Here is a 17,244-nt window from a genome sequence, read left to right as displayed (position 1 = left end):
TAGAAATCTGGACCTCGCCTGCCCTCCACACGGATGCTTGGAGACAAGTGTTTGTTCCCTTGGACATCATTGAACCAGAGACTCAGGTAGAATAGCCAAACACCACGTATCTATAATTAAACTGTATTAGGAAATTAAAATAAAACATTGTTTATATTAAAATGGACAATCTGCTTTTACATCAGGTCGTAATCGAAGCAGTGTCCATGGAGGGACAGTTCACATTTAACCGGATGGGTGTAAGGAGAGGCTCATGTGGTAAATATTATTTTGCTCTTCTTTTACTATATTAAGAACAGCCTACTTTGTATTAGTTCAATTCAATATCCTTACTGTCATGACACTTAACGCAAAAGATTATATTTCACAAAACCCTTTTTAAAGTCCTTTAAAATCAAAAAGGATTTAACTTGTGTGTCAGGAGATGACCATTTTGCTAAGGCAGTAAGAATGTGATTCACTCCTTTAATTAATAATATGTAATAGCTTGATTAACTAGTTCATAGAGTATTAACACTAAACATAATAAATAATCAATGTTACTAATCAGTTATTCCTAGCCAATCTGAAGTGATTGTTTGCTCGGTCACATTCCCCACAGGACCCCAGTGTGAATCTCACACAGAGTTCTGGACAGATCAGTCCACCCGCTGCCTCTGTCCTGGTGGCCAGCTCTCTTGCTTTCCCTCTCAGTGCCCTAAGGGCCAAATCTGCGGTCCTCAAATAGGAAGATCCAGTGGGATTTCCGCCTCTGGGACTTGCACTATACACAGTCACACAGACTGCAGCACTTTTGATGGAGAGGTGTTCCGCTTCATGGCGCCCTGCATCTACACGCTGGCTAAAACCTGCTCACCCTCTGAGGCCATGCCCATGTTCAGTGTGGAAGTGGTCAATGAGCAGAACTGGAACTCATCTCTGCCGACTGTTCAGCAGGTCGTTGTGGAAATGGGGAACTTCAGAGTGTCCCTGCTGAAAAGGCAGACACACCGGATTGTGGTGAGTCACTCTAAAAGGGCATAGAAATTTAGCAAGGCACAAAAACTGTACTCCATTGCTGATGCATGATATGAATTCTCCTCAAAAGCTAAAATATCATGCTCTCTTCAGTCATCATTACTAAAGTACTGTCTGTACAAATTCAGTTTTGTGGCACCTTGCCTTTATGATGCAATGAGTGAGGAGTTCCTGCATCTGCAGCCCATTCTACTGATAAACTGAGTTTATTGTAAAGTGCAGAGTTAAGTGGCATAATGTCCTGGACTTATCTGCCTTATCAATTCCCAAAGATATATTTATCTCTAGAAAGCTGTTTTTTGTACAAACGGTCATATACTGTAAGTCTATATTGCTGATGACAGCTGATAAGGATGTCTAAAACTGATATTGTTCTTCAGGTTAATGGGGTCTGGAAGAAGCTTCCACTGAAACTCGGCAATGACACTATCAACATCAAGAGCAACCCCGCTGCTGTTGAACTGGGATCCAGTTTTGGTCTTTCGGTCTCATACGACAACGCTGGTGCTGTCCATGTCACCCTGCCGTCCACTTACTCTGATAAAGTCTGTGGCTTGTGCGGAAACTATAACCACGCCAGAAAAGACGACTTCAGAAAGCCCGATGGAACAATTGCCCAAGATGCTACAGCTTTGGCTAAGAGCTGGCAGTCTGGGCAAGCCACCTCCTCCTGTGAAACCATTCTAGTACCTCATCAGTGTGACCCACAGGACATGGCTGACTATTCCAGTGAGCTGAACTGTGGAGGCCTCCTCTCTAGCACCGGGCCCTTTGCTGACTGCCTATCAGTTCTGGGGGCAGAGAGCTACTTCAGGGGCTGTGTGGTTGACATGTGCTCCTCACATGGGGACCCAGTGGTCCTATGTGAGGCATTGCAGGTGTATGCTGATATCTGCCAGGAGGCTGGAGTCTCTATACCCATATGGAGGAACTCTACAGTCTGCCGTATGTAGCTTTATTGCTTCCTACTTTCATTTATTTACCCCATATTATTAAAATATGGGAAACAAATGAATGTAATAATACAATTACAGGTAAGTTCATGCCCTCTGATATTTCCACTCTTCTCTTGCACTCCTCTCAGCCCTACAGTGTGGTGAGAACAGCCACTATAACTCATGTGCCGATGGCTGTCCCGAGGTATGCTCCAGTCTGGATATAGTTGGCTCCTGTGGAAGCTGTGAGGAAAGATGTGAGTGTGACTCTGGCCTCAAGCTCAGTGGGGGACAGTGTGTTCCAGCAGAGGACTGTGGGTGCTGGTATAATGGAAAGCACTATGAGGTAAGTGAGTTAGATGAGCAGATAACACATTCATGCCTGCCTCTTCACTTCCATAGTGCTAGAATGTATTCACAAAACTCCCTTTTGTGTGCAGAAAGGAGCAACATTCTCGGAGGGAGAGTGTGAGCAAATGTGTCAGTGCATGGGTAGTAATGACATGCAATGCATCACAATGCAATGTGCAGACAAGGAGGTGTGCAAGGTCAAGGATGGAGTGAAAGGCTGCTTCCCTTTCAAACCCACCACCTGCAGCGTGTATGGTGATCCACACTATATCACCTTTGATGGCATGGCATATGACTTTCAAGGGGGCTGCAGTTACACGCTGACTACCACCTGCGGAGAAGAAACCTCAGTCCAGTTCACTGTGATTGGACACAACAAGCACCCCGCCCTTCAGAACTTCACCCGATCCAAACTTGAAGCTGTGACTCTTCAGGTTGAGGATCTATACCTCACCCTGAATCAGAGTGGAGAGGTCTATGTAAGCATGAACACTCCTTGCAGTTACACTACGTATCAAACCACCCCAACTCTTTTATAGCATGAGAATCAGAGGCTGTTGTGCAAACGTGTTCCAGTTCATACAAATTAGTCACCTGAAAGTGGCCTGTTTATTGGATTTGGGAGTGTTATCGTTCTGTATTATCTACCGTAATTAATTAATGACTGTGGCTAATGACTTCAGTATCAGGACACTCGCGTTTATAGGGGTCAGTTAATACTTTGTGTTGAGTCATTGGGGTAGTAACTTGTTTGTCATCTGGGATTGGCCTCTTTTTAGGTGAATAACAGCGCTGTCCAACTCCCCTATTCCACCTATGGAATATATGGCTCAGTATGGGTCGACCTGAAAAACACTTATATTGTCTTGGAAACAACCTTTGGCCTCAGAATGACAATAGATGCACGGAACAGACTCTTCCTGCAGGTGGATGAGCGCTACAAGTATGAACTATGTGGACTGTGTGGCACCTACTCTGAACGGCAGGACGATGACTTTGTAACACCAGGAGGCCAAAATGCGACTGGGCCATTTGAGTTTGGTGACAGCTGGAAGGTGCCAGGCAATAATGAGTAAGCTATTCTACTATAAAGCGTAGCTGCACATGTTGTACAAATTAAACAATTGTTAGGACATTCCAATACCTCTGACAGGAAAAAAAAACTATACAGTATATTCTATTTCAATAGTAGGTGACAAAATAATGTAGTTTGTTTGCCACACTAACATATCTTCCCATCAGCTGCAGGTGTTCTTTGTGTTTAGTGCTAATTAGCTAATTATGGCATGCTACTGCAACACACTAAACTAAGAGGTCGATCATGGAAAACATTGTACCTGTTAAACATCAGCATGTTAGCATTATCATTGTGCGTATGTTAGCATTCTGATGACAGCATTTAGCACAACCTGGTAAACAAAACATTTATTTTCATTCATGCATTAAAACCAGTTGATCATTAAATAATTACTTTGCATTAATGCATGAATTACTAGACATTATTAAGCCTTATTCTGTCTTATTCTGAAGTGGAACAATACATGCAAATGCCTGGATGTTTATTCAATTGTCTAAACATTTTCCTCCAGGTGTATTTCCCATCCAAATGATCCCAGATTATGTGATTATGATGAGGAGAATGAGGCCTACAATGAGTGTTACACCCTACTGGGCGACGCTTTCAAACCCTGCCATGAACTCATTCACCCAAACATCTTCCTCAATAGTTGTGTATATGACTACTGCGCCACCAGTGGTGACCAACACACCCTATGTGAATCTCTCAAGTCCTATGCAGCAGCATGCCAGGTTGCAGGAGTGGAGCTGCCCCACTGGCAGACAAACACAGCATGTGGTGAGTGTTTGAGTCAGACATGAGGATGATATGACTGTGCAGTTTTATTAACCGATCTTTTGGCACTATAAGGTCATAACATCTATTTTATATTGCTGTGAAAACATCAAGTTTCTCACCAAAGAGTACTCTTGATGGCGTTATAATTTAGCTAAATCATTTTAAGCGTAATGTCTTCTTCACTCACACTGAAGAACTTCCACACCGACGACATCTTGTGTGGGTGTGTGTGACTGTGACATTACTCTGCGCCGTTCTGTGCTAACATCAAACTATCATGCGAATCAGCTGAAAACTGTTTCAATTGGCTGATGATCAATTGCTGCAACTGTAGCTGCTGTTTTTCATTGTTTGGATTATGACCTATGCCCATTGCATCAACAAACTAGGCAACTGGCTAGAGCCCGGCCTGAAACAATCATATTTCTGTTTCTGTGATTTGTAGTAGGGATGCTAATTTTCTTTGCTCAGCCTTTCTTTTATATATTTCTTGTTTAACGGAAAGCATTAATCGGTCAAAGTTATTTTTGTCGGTTTTGTCCCCAGATATAAGCAAAGTTATAGAACGTACATGGTTATCTGATAGGGTTGCCTATCTGAAAAAATATCCTCGGGTGCCAAAAAGGCTAAGGTGGTGAACTCATTTCCTTTTTCTTTTTTTTTTGTTTGTTTGTTTGGCTTTTTGTTTTGTCGTTGTCCCCATTTCAGCTGACCCCCAAACCACTACAACTCTTCCAACACATCCAACGTCTACCTCTCCAACAACAAATCAGACTCGTAAGGGCATTCAGGGTTGGAAAAGGTTTATCTGTGTGGTTTGTTTTGTCAGTGGCATAATACAGCTCATAATACCTATCATTTCTATTGTGTTTATGTGATTTCCCATAGTCTGTCCCATAAACTGTGACTTTGAAAACAATCTGTGTGGGTGGGAGCAAATCGTACAGGACAGTTTTGATTGGAAAAGACATTCAGGACCCACCCCATCAAGCTTAACTGGACCAAACCAAGACCACACCACTGGAGGTAAACCCAATGTCGGGCCAAACTATCACATATGTTGTGTTGTTGCATTGGCATTTCATCATTCATGTTTAATGTGCTATTTTTCAACTTTCTCTAGCTGGTTTCTACATGTATATTGATGGAAATAGTGCAACCCATGGAGATTCAGCTCGTTTGTGGAGCTCAATGTGCCATTTTAATGGCCCACTCTGCCTGCACTTCTGGTACCATATGTATGGTTCAGCCACAGCCATGGCCCTCAATATCTACCTTCTCAAAGACAATAAAGTTACCAAGCTCTGGGTCATGATGAACAACCAGGGACCCGAATGGCATCCAGGAATTGTTGACATTAGAGTGTCTGGTCCATTCCAAGTAAGTCTGTCACTATATAAAGATACATCATATATGAACCTAAAAGATGATATTATTCTATACAATGAAACATTATACTTTACTACTAACTCTTTCAGATCATAGTTGAGGGAATTCGAGGCTCTAGTGCTCTATCAGATGTGGCCATTGATGACATTTCCATCCACTTTGGCTCATGCTCCGGTACATTCACCTTTATCTAAAATGGAGAACAAAACATTCTAAATTTCACTGATGCTATAATATAATCCATTGGCGCAAATAAATCAATAAATTATGACTATAACAGATATCTCATGGTTTAAACTGCATTAATAATGTCGTCCTTTAGGTAGTTTCCCTGGCCTGATTAGTGGAACTGAGCCTCTTTTCACAACTGTGGAAGTCCTCCCCTCGCTCCAGAGTAAGTGCACAGGAAGCTATATTTTATGAGCCACTTGTTTCTCCATCAGAAAGCTGAAGTGTGGTTACAGATTAACATTAATGTTCAGTGACTAATGGTAATGAATAATTTTGAATGGTAATTGTGGTTAAAGATTGTCCACATTTTTAGGAAGTTGCATAACGGCCTCAAAGTTTAGTTATTGTTAATTTTTACTGCAAATGTTTCCCTTGTAGTCTGCAATATAGACTGTAGCTTTGACAGCAACCTTTGTAGCTGGAATCAGATGGTGACAGATGCTTTTGACTGGACATGGAAAAGTGGTTCCACCCCAACCCTGATGACTGGGCCATCTGCTGGCCACACTGGTGGTAATACTCTTTCTCTATGTAATATTCTAAATGGTGACAGATCATTTACAGCGGTAAAGTAATGCTGTCTCACAATGTAAAGTATATCGACAATTTGTATCATTTCATCCCTGTTTTCTAGATGGTCACTATCTTTACATTGAGGCCAGCAATGTGACCCATGGAGACACAGCTCGTCTCATCAGCTCTGAGTGTTCTGCCTCTGGTCCCAAGTGTCTGCAGTTCTGGTACCATATGTACGGCTCAGCAGATACAATGGGCCTCCATGTTTACCTGCTCCAGAACAGATTAGCCGATGCTGTTTGGTGGAAGAGAAATGACCAAGGAAATATCTGGCAACTGGCTCAGGTGGACATCACAACCATTGGGGCTTTCCAGGTTAGACACCTTCAACCAGGCACTGATGATTAGATGATTTAAAGATTGTCAGTCAATTATGTTGAAATGGTAAAATATTAACTATAAGAGAGTTCTTAACAAATATGTTTGCCCCTAACTTAAGATCATCTTTGAAGGGCGTAGAGGCTCCAACGAAGAGTCCGATGTGGCAATAGATGATGTAAAGCTTTACATTGGCCAATGCTCTGGTAAGTACCACTAACCCTAAAACAACATGTTAATTATCTTAAGGCTGTGTAGCTTGATTATATTTCAAATATGTGCAGGTATTAACCTTTTTTGAACTGTTGCAGATGTGAGTGGTGTTGTGACAAGTCCTCCTAAAACTGATGGAAACACAACTCTTCCAATTGTCCCAATGCCAACCACTGCAGAGCCTTCTGTGGTCAATGTTACTGCTCAGCTCCCTATTACAGCTCAGTCCCTTGCAGCAAATATCACCATGCCTCCAACAGTGGAAGCGCAAACAAACTTCATTAATGGGGGAAATGTTACTGAAGATCCAGATAATAGACCACCACCACACTCAGGTACAGTGCTAATTCCACATAAGCACTTTTTGACCTCCATAGTTCATTTTTTCTGCATTCAGTTTTTTGGTGATTTCCAGTAATCTAATGTCTGACTTGTGTTCCCAGTATGCCAACTCAACTGCAATTTTGAACAAGATCTATGTCAGTGGAATCAACTTCTCACTGATGTTTTTGACTGGACAAGGTATAGTGGCTCCACTCCTACTTTGATGACTGGGCCTTCTTCAGATCACACCACAGGAGGTAATTAAAGACACAATACATAGGATTGTGGTTGTTGTAGTTCTTACTTGTCAAACCAGAATGGCAGACTACCTGACCTGATGTATTGTATTTAATGAATTAAGTCATTATTTGTCTTTTCATGTTATAAAGACATTTGCATTGTCAACATTTAGCAACTGGTTTCAGCTGCAACCTGACATGCCTTGAACTTAGAAAAGGGTTTCCACCATAATAGTTTTTCTCGGAGGAGTGACTAAATGTCACAAAAATGCAAATGCTGGTCCACCTTAAAAGGTCAGCCCAAGCTGACACTGTCATGAGGTACCAGGGTTGTAATACACTGGCGGAAACCTTGTATAACATTATCTAAGATAACTTTTAAAATGCTGTACATTACTTTAACTTACTTACATCTTATGTCCTTAACCAGATGGATACTATCTTTACATCGAAGGCAACAGCGCGTCACATGGAGACACAGCTCGTCTCATCAGCTCTGAGTGTTCTGACTCTGGACCTCAGTGTCTGCAGTTCTGGTACCATATGTACGGTTCAGCCGATACATTGGGCCTCCATGTCTACTTGTTCCAGGAGAGAAAGGCAAACGCTGTTTGGTGGAAGAGAAATGACCAAGAAAATATGTGGCAACTGGCTCAGGTGGACTTGACAACAACTGGAGCTTTCCAGGTGAAATGTTTCTTCTAACATGTGTAATGTTATAAAACTTGCAGAGCAAAACATGATTAGTGTGACCTGCAATAGTAAATTAGTTTAATTGGATTTAATGAATCAGTATACTATAACAGGTATGCTGAGCTTTAGTAACACGTGTACTTTATTTTAGATCATATTTGAGGGCCGAAGAGGTTCCAACGATCAGTCCGATGTTGCCATAGATGATGTATCACTTCATCATGGGCATTGCACAGGTAACTCTGTCCTCCTACTGACATTCAATTTAGTTCACACATATCAAAACAGAAAATATGACTGACTTGATCTTGAAATGTAGTCACAGACCTTGCTAAACCAACAGTCCCTGTTCTCACAACCTTCAATCTAGTTGCAACAGTGGGTCCAGAGTTTCCTCCTCCAAACACCTCAACTGCTACACAAACCTCAACTTCATTAAAACCACAGCCAACACCAACAACTACCTTTACAACAACAACAACAAATCCTGATCTCCCAACAACAAGACCGCCGAAACCAATAACCTCAACACCAAGAACAACAATCACAACTGGACCCCAATCCACAGCTACAACTTCGCCACCAACAACAGCGCACCCAGGAGTTGCAACACCAGAACAACCAGAACCTGAATTTACAAAAAAACCTCAAACAACAGCAAGAACAGAGCAACCAGCTGCATCTACTAATGGACCCCAAACCACAGCCAGACCTGACCCACCAACAACAGTGCATCCAGGAGTTGAAAATCCAGAGCAACCAGAACCTGAAATGACAGCAAGACCAGAGCAACCAGCTACATCTACTAATGGACCCCAAGCCACAGCCAGACCCGACCCACCAACAACAGCACACTCAGGAGTTGCATCTCCAGAGCAACCAGAACCCGAATTTACAGAAAAACCTCAAACAACAGCAAGACCAGAACAAACAGCTATATCTAATGAACCCCCAACTACAGGAAGCCATGAAACTACAGCTGGATCACAACCACCAACAACGGTTGGACCACAACCTTCAACTGAAATTCAGCCAGAGCCACAAACCACAGTTAATCCACAACCACCAACCACAGCTCAACCACAACCACCAACCACAGCTCAACCACAACCTCCAACCACAGTTAAACACCAACCCACCACAGCTTCACCACAGCCCGCAACAACAGCTGGACCACAACCTTCAACAACCATTAAACCACATTCAACAACAGACAGACCTCAGCCTACTACTACAGCTAAAACACAACCTACAACTTCACACTCACCAAGTAAGTTAGATGTTCTTATTTCTCTTTATAAAACATGGACTGTGTTTCCTATAGTGTACTTTCCACCTCATATGTTAGATTCCAGTGGCAAAGCTCACCCCTGAGGTAAGACACAATAAATGTATGAATAATTATACTCTGTACTACCACTCTGTCTCTCTAGCACCCTCTTGCCCAGAGAAGAGTCATTACACCACTTGTGTCCTTCCATGCAGTCCAACCTGTAAACAACTGAATGGCCAGCCAGGCTGCAGTGACTTGGGTAGTTGTGAGCAGGGGTGTGTATGTGATGAAGGCTTTGTGTATAAATCAAGGGCTTGTGTACCTATCCAACAATGTGGATGTGTGGACAGGAATGGCACAGGACATCACGTGAGTGTCAAAATGGCTCTACTTTCTGAAGGTCTGATCATTATTGCCAAAATGTGGACATTGATGTCCTCGCAGTATGATGACTCTCTCTCTCTCTCTCTCTCTCTCTCTCTCTCTCTCTCTCTCTTTCTCTCTCTCTCTCTCAGTTCAATGAAGTGTGGTACACCAATCACTGCAGTCAGAAATGTGAATGTGAGAAAGACCATGGCGTGGGCAAGATTGACTGCGATGACAAAGATGAGTGCGATGGAAATGCTGTCTGCCTTCAAAATGTGGAGGGAAATTATTTCTGCCAGTCTACAGGTGCTGTAAATGTCAACATTTGACTCTGATGTATCTAAACCATGTTATATTGTGTTCACTCCTTTATGAATTGCTACACTTGTTGCTCCACAGACTTCAGCGAGTGCACTATCAGGGGAGACCCTGAGTACAGAACATTTGATAAAATGAAGCATGAGTTTAACGGTAGGCACTCATATGTGCTGGTCCGGACCAACAACTTGCCAAATTACCTTCCACAAGTTTACATCGAGGGCATCAATGATGACGATGACAGCCAGCATCATGGTGACAGTAGTGAAGAACACCACAGCCACAGTATGGGGGATGAAGGCGATGAAGATGATGATGATGATGATGATGATGATGATAATGATGATGATGATGATGATGATGATGCTCGCAAACATCATCACGACAGTGAAGAAGAGCATAAGGAACACTATAGACTACAAGAGCTTAAGATCAGAGTGTATGGTCACACTGTGGTATTCAAGAAAAATCGGAGGCTGATCGTAAGTATCTCATTTTCCTGAGGCTCCTTTTCAGCTGACATACTATTTTGTTCAAGGGATAAAACATCCTCATATTTTGCCCTCCCACAGACATTTGTGAAAGCACTGAGGGAAATAACCAGCTCCTTTACATTTTTTCTGTGAGGTGTTACGACAGCAGTGAGGCGGAGGATGTGTGCTAAATTATGCTCCGTCATATGTTATTTCCCTATTGGCACTTCACACATGTTTGTGTGTGTGTGTGTGTGTGTGTGTGTGTGTGTGTGTGTGTGTGTGTGTGTGTGTGTGTGTGTGTGTGTGTGTGGGGGTGTGTGTGTATGAGAGCAAGGAAACAAAAAAGAGCGCAAGTAAAAAAGCAATATTGACAGATTTGTCTCAGGAGTCAGATGCAGTCTGAGCCATGTAAATCCTGCACACAATATATTGAATTCAATAGCAGAAGAACACTGGTACTCTTTACCAAGCATGCAGCTTTAGCATATTCACGCAGCAACATTTTTTTTAATTGCTATGACTTATATTTGTTTTATGTTTCATACAATTCTGAATTAAGGCTGGCCTTAATGCTCCTCATAATATATTTGACAATAATAGCAAAGTTAAGTACAATGTAAGTTAATAATAACCACAAGTTTGACGAAGGTTTGACAGTTGTTGTATGATCAATTTCATTGACACATACCCCCTTCTGTCTCTCTCCAGGTGGATGGAAGGGAAACCAATACTCCCGCATCACCGACTGCTGGTCTTACCATCTGGGAGCATTCCTCTCGCATCTACCTGGAGACTGACTTTGGCCTCTCAGTGGAGTTTGATGGTCGCAGCAGAGCAGGTAATACATTTTCACCGCATTAAACAACATAATTCACTGTTGTCCTGGGATTTGTAGGATTCATCAACAAATGTCAATTTATCATTCCATCCCATGTCAACAAATGGGTTATTTTCTCGAGGAGAGAGTTATACCCTGAATTAAGTAACAGTGTATTGTTAATGTTGTTTCCACAGAGATCATTCTACCACACTTATATAAAAGGAAGGTGGGGGGTCTGTGTGGGAACTTTGACGGCCACAGAGGGAATGACTGGATGAAGCCAGATGGTACCAGGGCCAGACGCCTCGAAGAGTTTGGAGAGAGCTGGAGAGTGTGAATATCAGATGATGTAAGGATGAGACATGGCACATAACAATACCCCGTGTAGGCTCTAACCACAAGCATGAACATCACTTTAGCAGTTAACAAGATGTCAGGCAGAGTTCATGCTGATTGAATCTTTTAATTTGACAACATTTCCTCTCCCAAACCTAAGCTGCCTAAGCCTAACCACAACTTAACATTTACATGACCAGTGGCAATGATGTCCAGCTTTCTTTACCGCCAGCTCTTAAGGACAATAAATACAGGACAATGGAAACTTTTCAACTGTTTTTATAGTGAAAGCTCTTAGAGGGCTACGCCTATAGCCTATAGCCATAGAATCTATAGTTACAATATGTAACTAACGTTCCATACTGCAGTCACATCAGTCAGAAAGAAGAATCTTTCAAGTCCAATTTTTTTTCAGTGGAAATCTCAACCATCTTTGCTTATTCAGGATATTATCAAACTCTGCGACAATATATCAGACTACTGTTTGTGTCATATGCTTTATAAAACATTATGTTCATGATTGACTACATGGGATTATTTATCGCTATCCCTTAATGTTGGAAAGACACTCAACGTGCAATAAATGATGATACAACATATTGCTTGTGGTCATACTGTGTATTTGAATGTGCATTTGTAGGTTTTGTATTGAATCTTAATTTTTCTAATAAACATACAGTGTGGTTACTTTTGTGTTTCCATTATTCTAGTCATTTCAGTCTCATGTGTAGCTACAACTGCATTCTTGACATACAGTCAAATAGTTCCGCTGTAAATTAAAAATGAATTAAAAAAAACTCCTGCTGGATCAGGTCATATTCCCATGGTGCTTAATTTTGTTTTCAGAGAACACGTGGACTCGGTTTAGGTTCTGAGCAATTCAATTAAACAGCATCCTCATATTACATGTTGGTGAGAGGTCATTTATCAGTGCTAGTTGTGCTGACGCCAGTGTGAACATTACCCCCATGCGGTCTAACAATAGCAAATTACTAATTATGTTCTTATCTAAATAAAGGTTGTATGAATCCTAACGATTTGGTAAGGTCTTGATGAGGTTAAGTGACCATTATTAGAAAAACTACAGTGACAAAAGACTTGCTGTGGAGAAAATGTGTTAAATTACATCCCTTTTCAAAAAATAAAAATTAAGACAAAGTTGTAATTCATAAACAAGTATTATTATTTGGAAGAGTCTGCTGGGAGCCTTTGTCAAACCTGGAGACAGACTGTTCCCTACCTTGTTTACAGATGTGCTGTGTCTGCAAGTCCACAGGCACAACATCTTCGCAGTCTCTAGTACTACAGCACACAGCAGTACTCCCTCTATGCTTGTAAATATTCGCAAAGCTTTAGCATCCAAAGCCTACATACATCACCACCCAGCACTACAAACAGTAGCATAACACCAGTTGATGTAAGCACAACATCATCTACAAGGTATATTTATGTAGGACCTTGCACAAAAAACAGCAGTGCCTGTGTGCTTGCAAAACCAATCCAACTTTTTCTGTCCCAATAGTGATACATCGGCTTTGGGTATCATCCGATACAGAGTACCGCTCTGATACCAGTATGTGTTATTAGGCTGTATGCCTCACTGTGTGAAAGGGACTGGGATCATTATTTTATCTGCAAGTCAACATCGGGCTTGATCTAAACATTGCTGCCCTAGCTTTGTAAAAACAAATTAATACATGGATATACACATACTCAATTGTTAGAATAATGGTATGCGTTATCAGATCGCCGTTTTGTCACTAATACCCGAGCAGTACTACATCTACACCAATAGATGGCCTCACAACTTCAGCTTCCAGTCTCCACCGCTACAGGATGGTTATTAGAATCTCTGTTGAAACCATTAAAAAATATATATGAATTATTTATGTCACAGCTGAAAATCTATTTTCAGCTAAAAAGTTATAATTTTGTATTCTCTGCATCAAGGTCTGAACCAACAATGACCCTTAGAGATTCACCTCCCTTGGCATGCTCACTGTGAATGAGCTCTCAGGGGCTTTCTTGTCCTCGGACAGGGACAACACTGCAGGGACAACACTGACAGAAACCAGTAGTGTCCCATTTTACCAGCAGATGGGAGCAAATCTTGATTTTTCAACAACTAAAAGGAGTCCACCATTAGTTCAATTAAAGGTTTAGTCAGCGTCATGGATTTCTGAACTTCAGTTAAGCATTTAACACTTTGAATGGTAAAATATGAACACCTTTATTTGCACCTTTCTTTCTACAGATACACAAATTGTGACCATTCACACAAAAAAAAATCTGTTTTATCCAAATAATGAGGAGAATTGTGTGAGCTTTAGCTGAAGTTGGTAAACAGCCTTTAAAATACACACCATACAGTTACAGTACCACAACAAAAAACATATTATACACACCTCTGTCTCTCACCAAATCAATGAGTGTCTTCTTCCTCACTGTCTGTATTCCAGATCATTCTCCAGCAGATGTTGTGTTTCAACCAAAGGGAGCATCTGTGTGGCTGTAACAACAGGCTCTACTACTACTCTTAGAAACAACAATTTCATATGTGGACTGTCAGGGCTTTATGGAAGAACACCATATCAAATCTATTGAGTGTTAACTGGAAACATATCAAGGTAGTGCTGTTTGGCTGGATCGGGTCTGCGAGTGGTATTCCCTCACTTCAAGGGAGGATCATGAGCCAAAGGTTTAATTAATTATCTGGCCTATTTAAACTGCAGGCTTCTGTTGAATTAACTCTGAAACCAAGTGCTCATTTTAGAAGTGTGCTGGTTCAGAAGCCAGCAGCAGGTTATCTCACTGAGTAACAGGGTAAGACAATGTTTACAAGAAATGTTAACAAATTCAGATTATAGGATCCTTCCATTGTGGTGAAATACAAAAAACTATGGCTGTATCAAAGGATTATTTTCTCAATCGGTTTATCTGTCCATGTACATACAACATATATATATATATATATATATATATATATATATATATATATATATATATATATATATATATATATATATATATATATATATATATATACACAATTATATGTGTATATATATATATTTATACACACAGTATATATACAATTATATGCACACAGTATATATACAATGATATGTGTATCTATATTTATATATATATATGTACACACGATATATATATACAATTGTATGTGTATATATATTTATACACGATATATACGCAATTATATGTGTATCTATATTTGTATATATATATATATATATATATATATATATATATATATATATATGTATAAATATATTTGTACACACGATATATATATATATATATGCAATTGTATGTGTATATATATATATTTATACACGATATATATACAATTATATATCCTCTCTCGGCTGGCTGCTTCTTTTTTTCGCTTCTGACAGCGAGGGACACGGGAGGAGGTGAGGACAATTACTGTTTTGTTTTGTCCAAGAAGTGGAAGTTGGAATCAGAGAATTACAAAAGTAAAATCTTCTAAAGTTAATCAATTGTCAAAATACATTTTGACAATTGATTAACTGTTTAGACGATTTTATTTTTGAGTAATCCTTGCTGCTGCAACAAATCACAAAGTATTCAGGGTGATATTTAATGTTAGAAAACAGATTTAAAAACAACAGGCAGAATATTACAGCTATTAGATATTACATGATTTATAAATGACATGTGCATTATGTTTATTTTACTCAAACACATTATGTGTGTATTAGACCTAGATATTCATATTTATGCTATATTATTTATTCAAGGAGGATGTTATTTTTGCTTCTTACACATGCACATGACATTACAACTCTCAAGGGAATATACATTGCTATCTGATCATTTTGGTAGGTAAAAATGCAATGTGCAATAAATGGTTATTTAAATGTTGCTGACATTTGCTTATAATGTGTGTTTTAGTGCTTATTTATACGTAAGAGACTCTCTACTTTGACTAATGGCAACGCTCTGCAATGTGGTCACATGTGTGGAAACCTTAGGCGAGTCATGGGACACTCAAGAACACTTCACATTTGTCTGCAGGCTGTCGGTGTGACTCATTATCAATCAGTGAAACAGCAACAACAACAAAACAGCAAACAAACGTAACAACACTATGGTTTTATATATTTTGGCAGACAATGGGGTTATTCCTGTCAGGAGTGTCGGCTACTGTTGGCCACTCTTTGCACTGTGATGTCCAGCTCTTAATAAGTCTGCTTCTACATGGTTGAGTAAAACAGCACTGCATGCAATTCTTATTGCATTATGTGAATAAAGCTCAAATATGAATACATCAGTGTCATGGCATGCTATCTTGTTTTTAGTGATACATCTAAACAGAAATAAAGCCTATTGGTAACAGCTTGAACTTACAATTAAACCTTACAATGTTAAATTCAACAACACAATATGCAGTTGTATATTGGTATATAGGTTTATTCTTGAATACACCTTTCATTACTGCACTGCCAAATGGATCCAGTAAAACAAAAAGCAGTGCAACATCTGCACCAGTAGATGGAAGCAAAACCCCAGCATCAAAAGATACAAGTATGACAGCATACACAGTCTCTACTTCTGCACATGGTAATTAAGATGTTCTATAATAAAGCTCTTACAAAAACTCTCACTTGATGAAATTCATCTATTCTTGCAGCTGGAAATGCATTGTTGTTCTCAGAGTCTGAGTCCAAAATAATCCTCAGCTATGTTGCTGCCCCACCTTTGCATGCTCAATAATAACATCCCGTGCTGTTTAATGCTAGCTAATGCCCAACTCTACCAGTAGTGACACATCGTCACCAACAGGTGGCAGCATACACACAGAGTCCCACCAAAGGATGGACTTCAGGACCACCATCAGCTCAGGTACAGTCAACGAAAGAGATATTTGTGTAACCCAATTATATAGTTAACAGTTTGAAAGGTAATATGTGTTTTCTTTGGCAGCCCTCTCTCTCGTCAGATGTCCAAATAGGGATTTTGCTCTAAAAAGTCTCTGTTTTAACCCATGAGGAGAAAAAGTAAGATGTTAAGAGGTTGCATCAGGCTCAAGCCCCTCTACAGCTGGGGAAACTGCATCCTGAAGATGAGACGCATCAAACCCATCTGAGAAAGGTCCTATTTGTATTTATTTATTCTGCTGAATTATTATTTACAGTGCATGGTATAGTCTTTGTCTGTTGGACTTTTGATCTGTTGAGGCATGCAGGTTTGGACCAGATTCAGACAGCATCTCTAGCATGAACAGGCTAATTCATATGCAGCTTCTAACCAACAACAGCTCTTAAAAGTGAGGTTTAGTCGTGAGTCTGTGCTGTCAGCATATCATGACTAAAGCAGCTACATTTCTGCGGTTTTCACTGTCATATTGTTTTACTTACATCACGTGCTGTCAATGTGTGATTTACAATATTGCGAGTCTTGTGCACGAAAGTGTAATTAAGTATTGACTGCAATGCTGTGATTTTAGTGTCTAAATCATAAATGCATTGC

The 17,244-nt window shown here is 40.3% G+C and overlaps 1 protein-coding gene across 1 annotated transcript; it reads left to right on the top strand.

Annotated features, from left to right (window-relative positions):
* Window positions 1-816: 816 nt before the first annotated feature.
* On the top strand, window positions 817-11,731 carry LOC306753325 (zonadhesin; the record flags this gene model as incomplete). Its single annotated transcript, XM_079237198.1, has 17 exons — window positions 817-999; window positions 1,398-1,962; window positions 2,102-2,298; window positions 2,393-2,782; window positions 3,083-3,365; window positions 5,047-5,184; window positions 5,408-5,538; window positions 5,637-5,721; window positions 6,413-6,669; window positions 6,794-6,878; window positions 7,329-7,466; window positions 7,879-8,135; window positions 8,293-8,377; window positions 9,575-9,783; window positions 9,930-10,091; window positions 11,283-11,412; window positions 11,589-11,731. The coding sequence occupies 17 exons, from the start codon at window positions 817-819 to the stop codon at window positions 11,729-11,731; spliced, it is 3,438 nt and encodes a 1,145-aa protein (XP_079093324.1).
* Between the last annotated feature and the right edge of the window lie 5,513 nt (window positions 11,732-17,244).

This window comes from Taurulus bubalis (genome assembly GCF_910589615.1).
Source record: "Taurulus bubalis genome assembly, chromosome: 1".
NCBI lineage: Eukaryota > Metazoa > Chordata > Actinopteri > Perciformes > Cottidae > Taurulus > Taurulus bubalis.
This window is presented reverse-complemented; position numbering and strand designations above follow the sequence as displayed.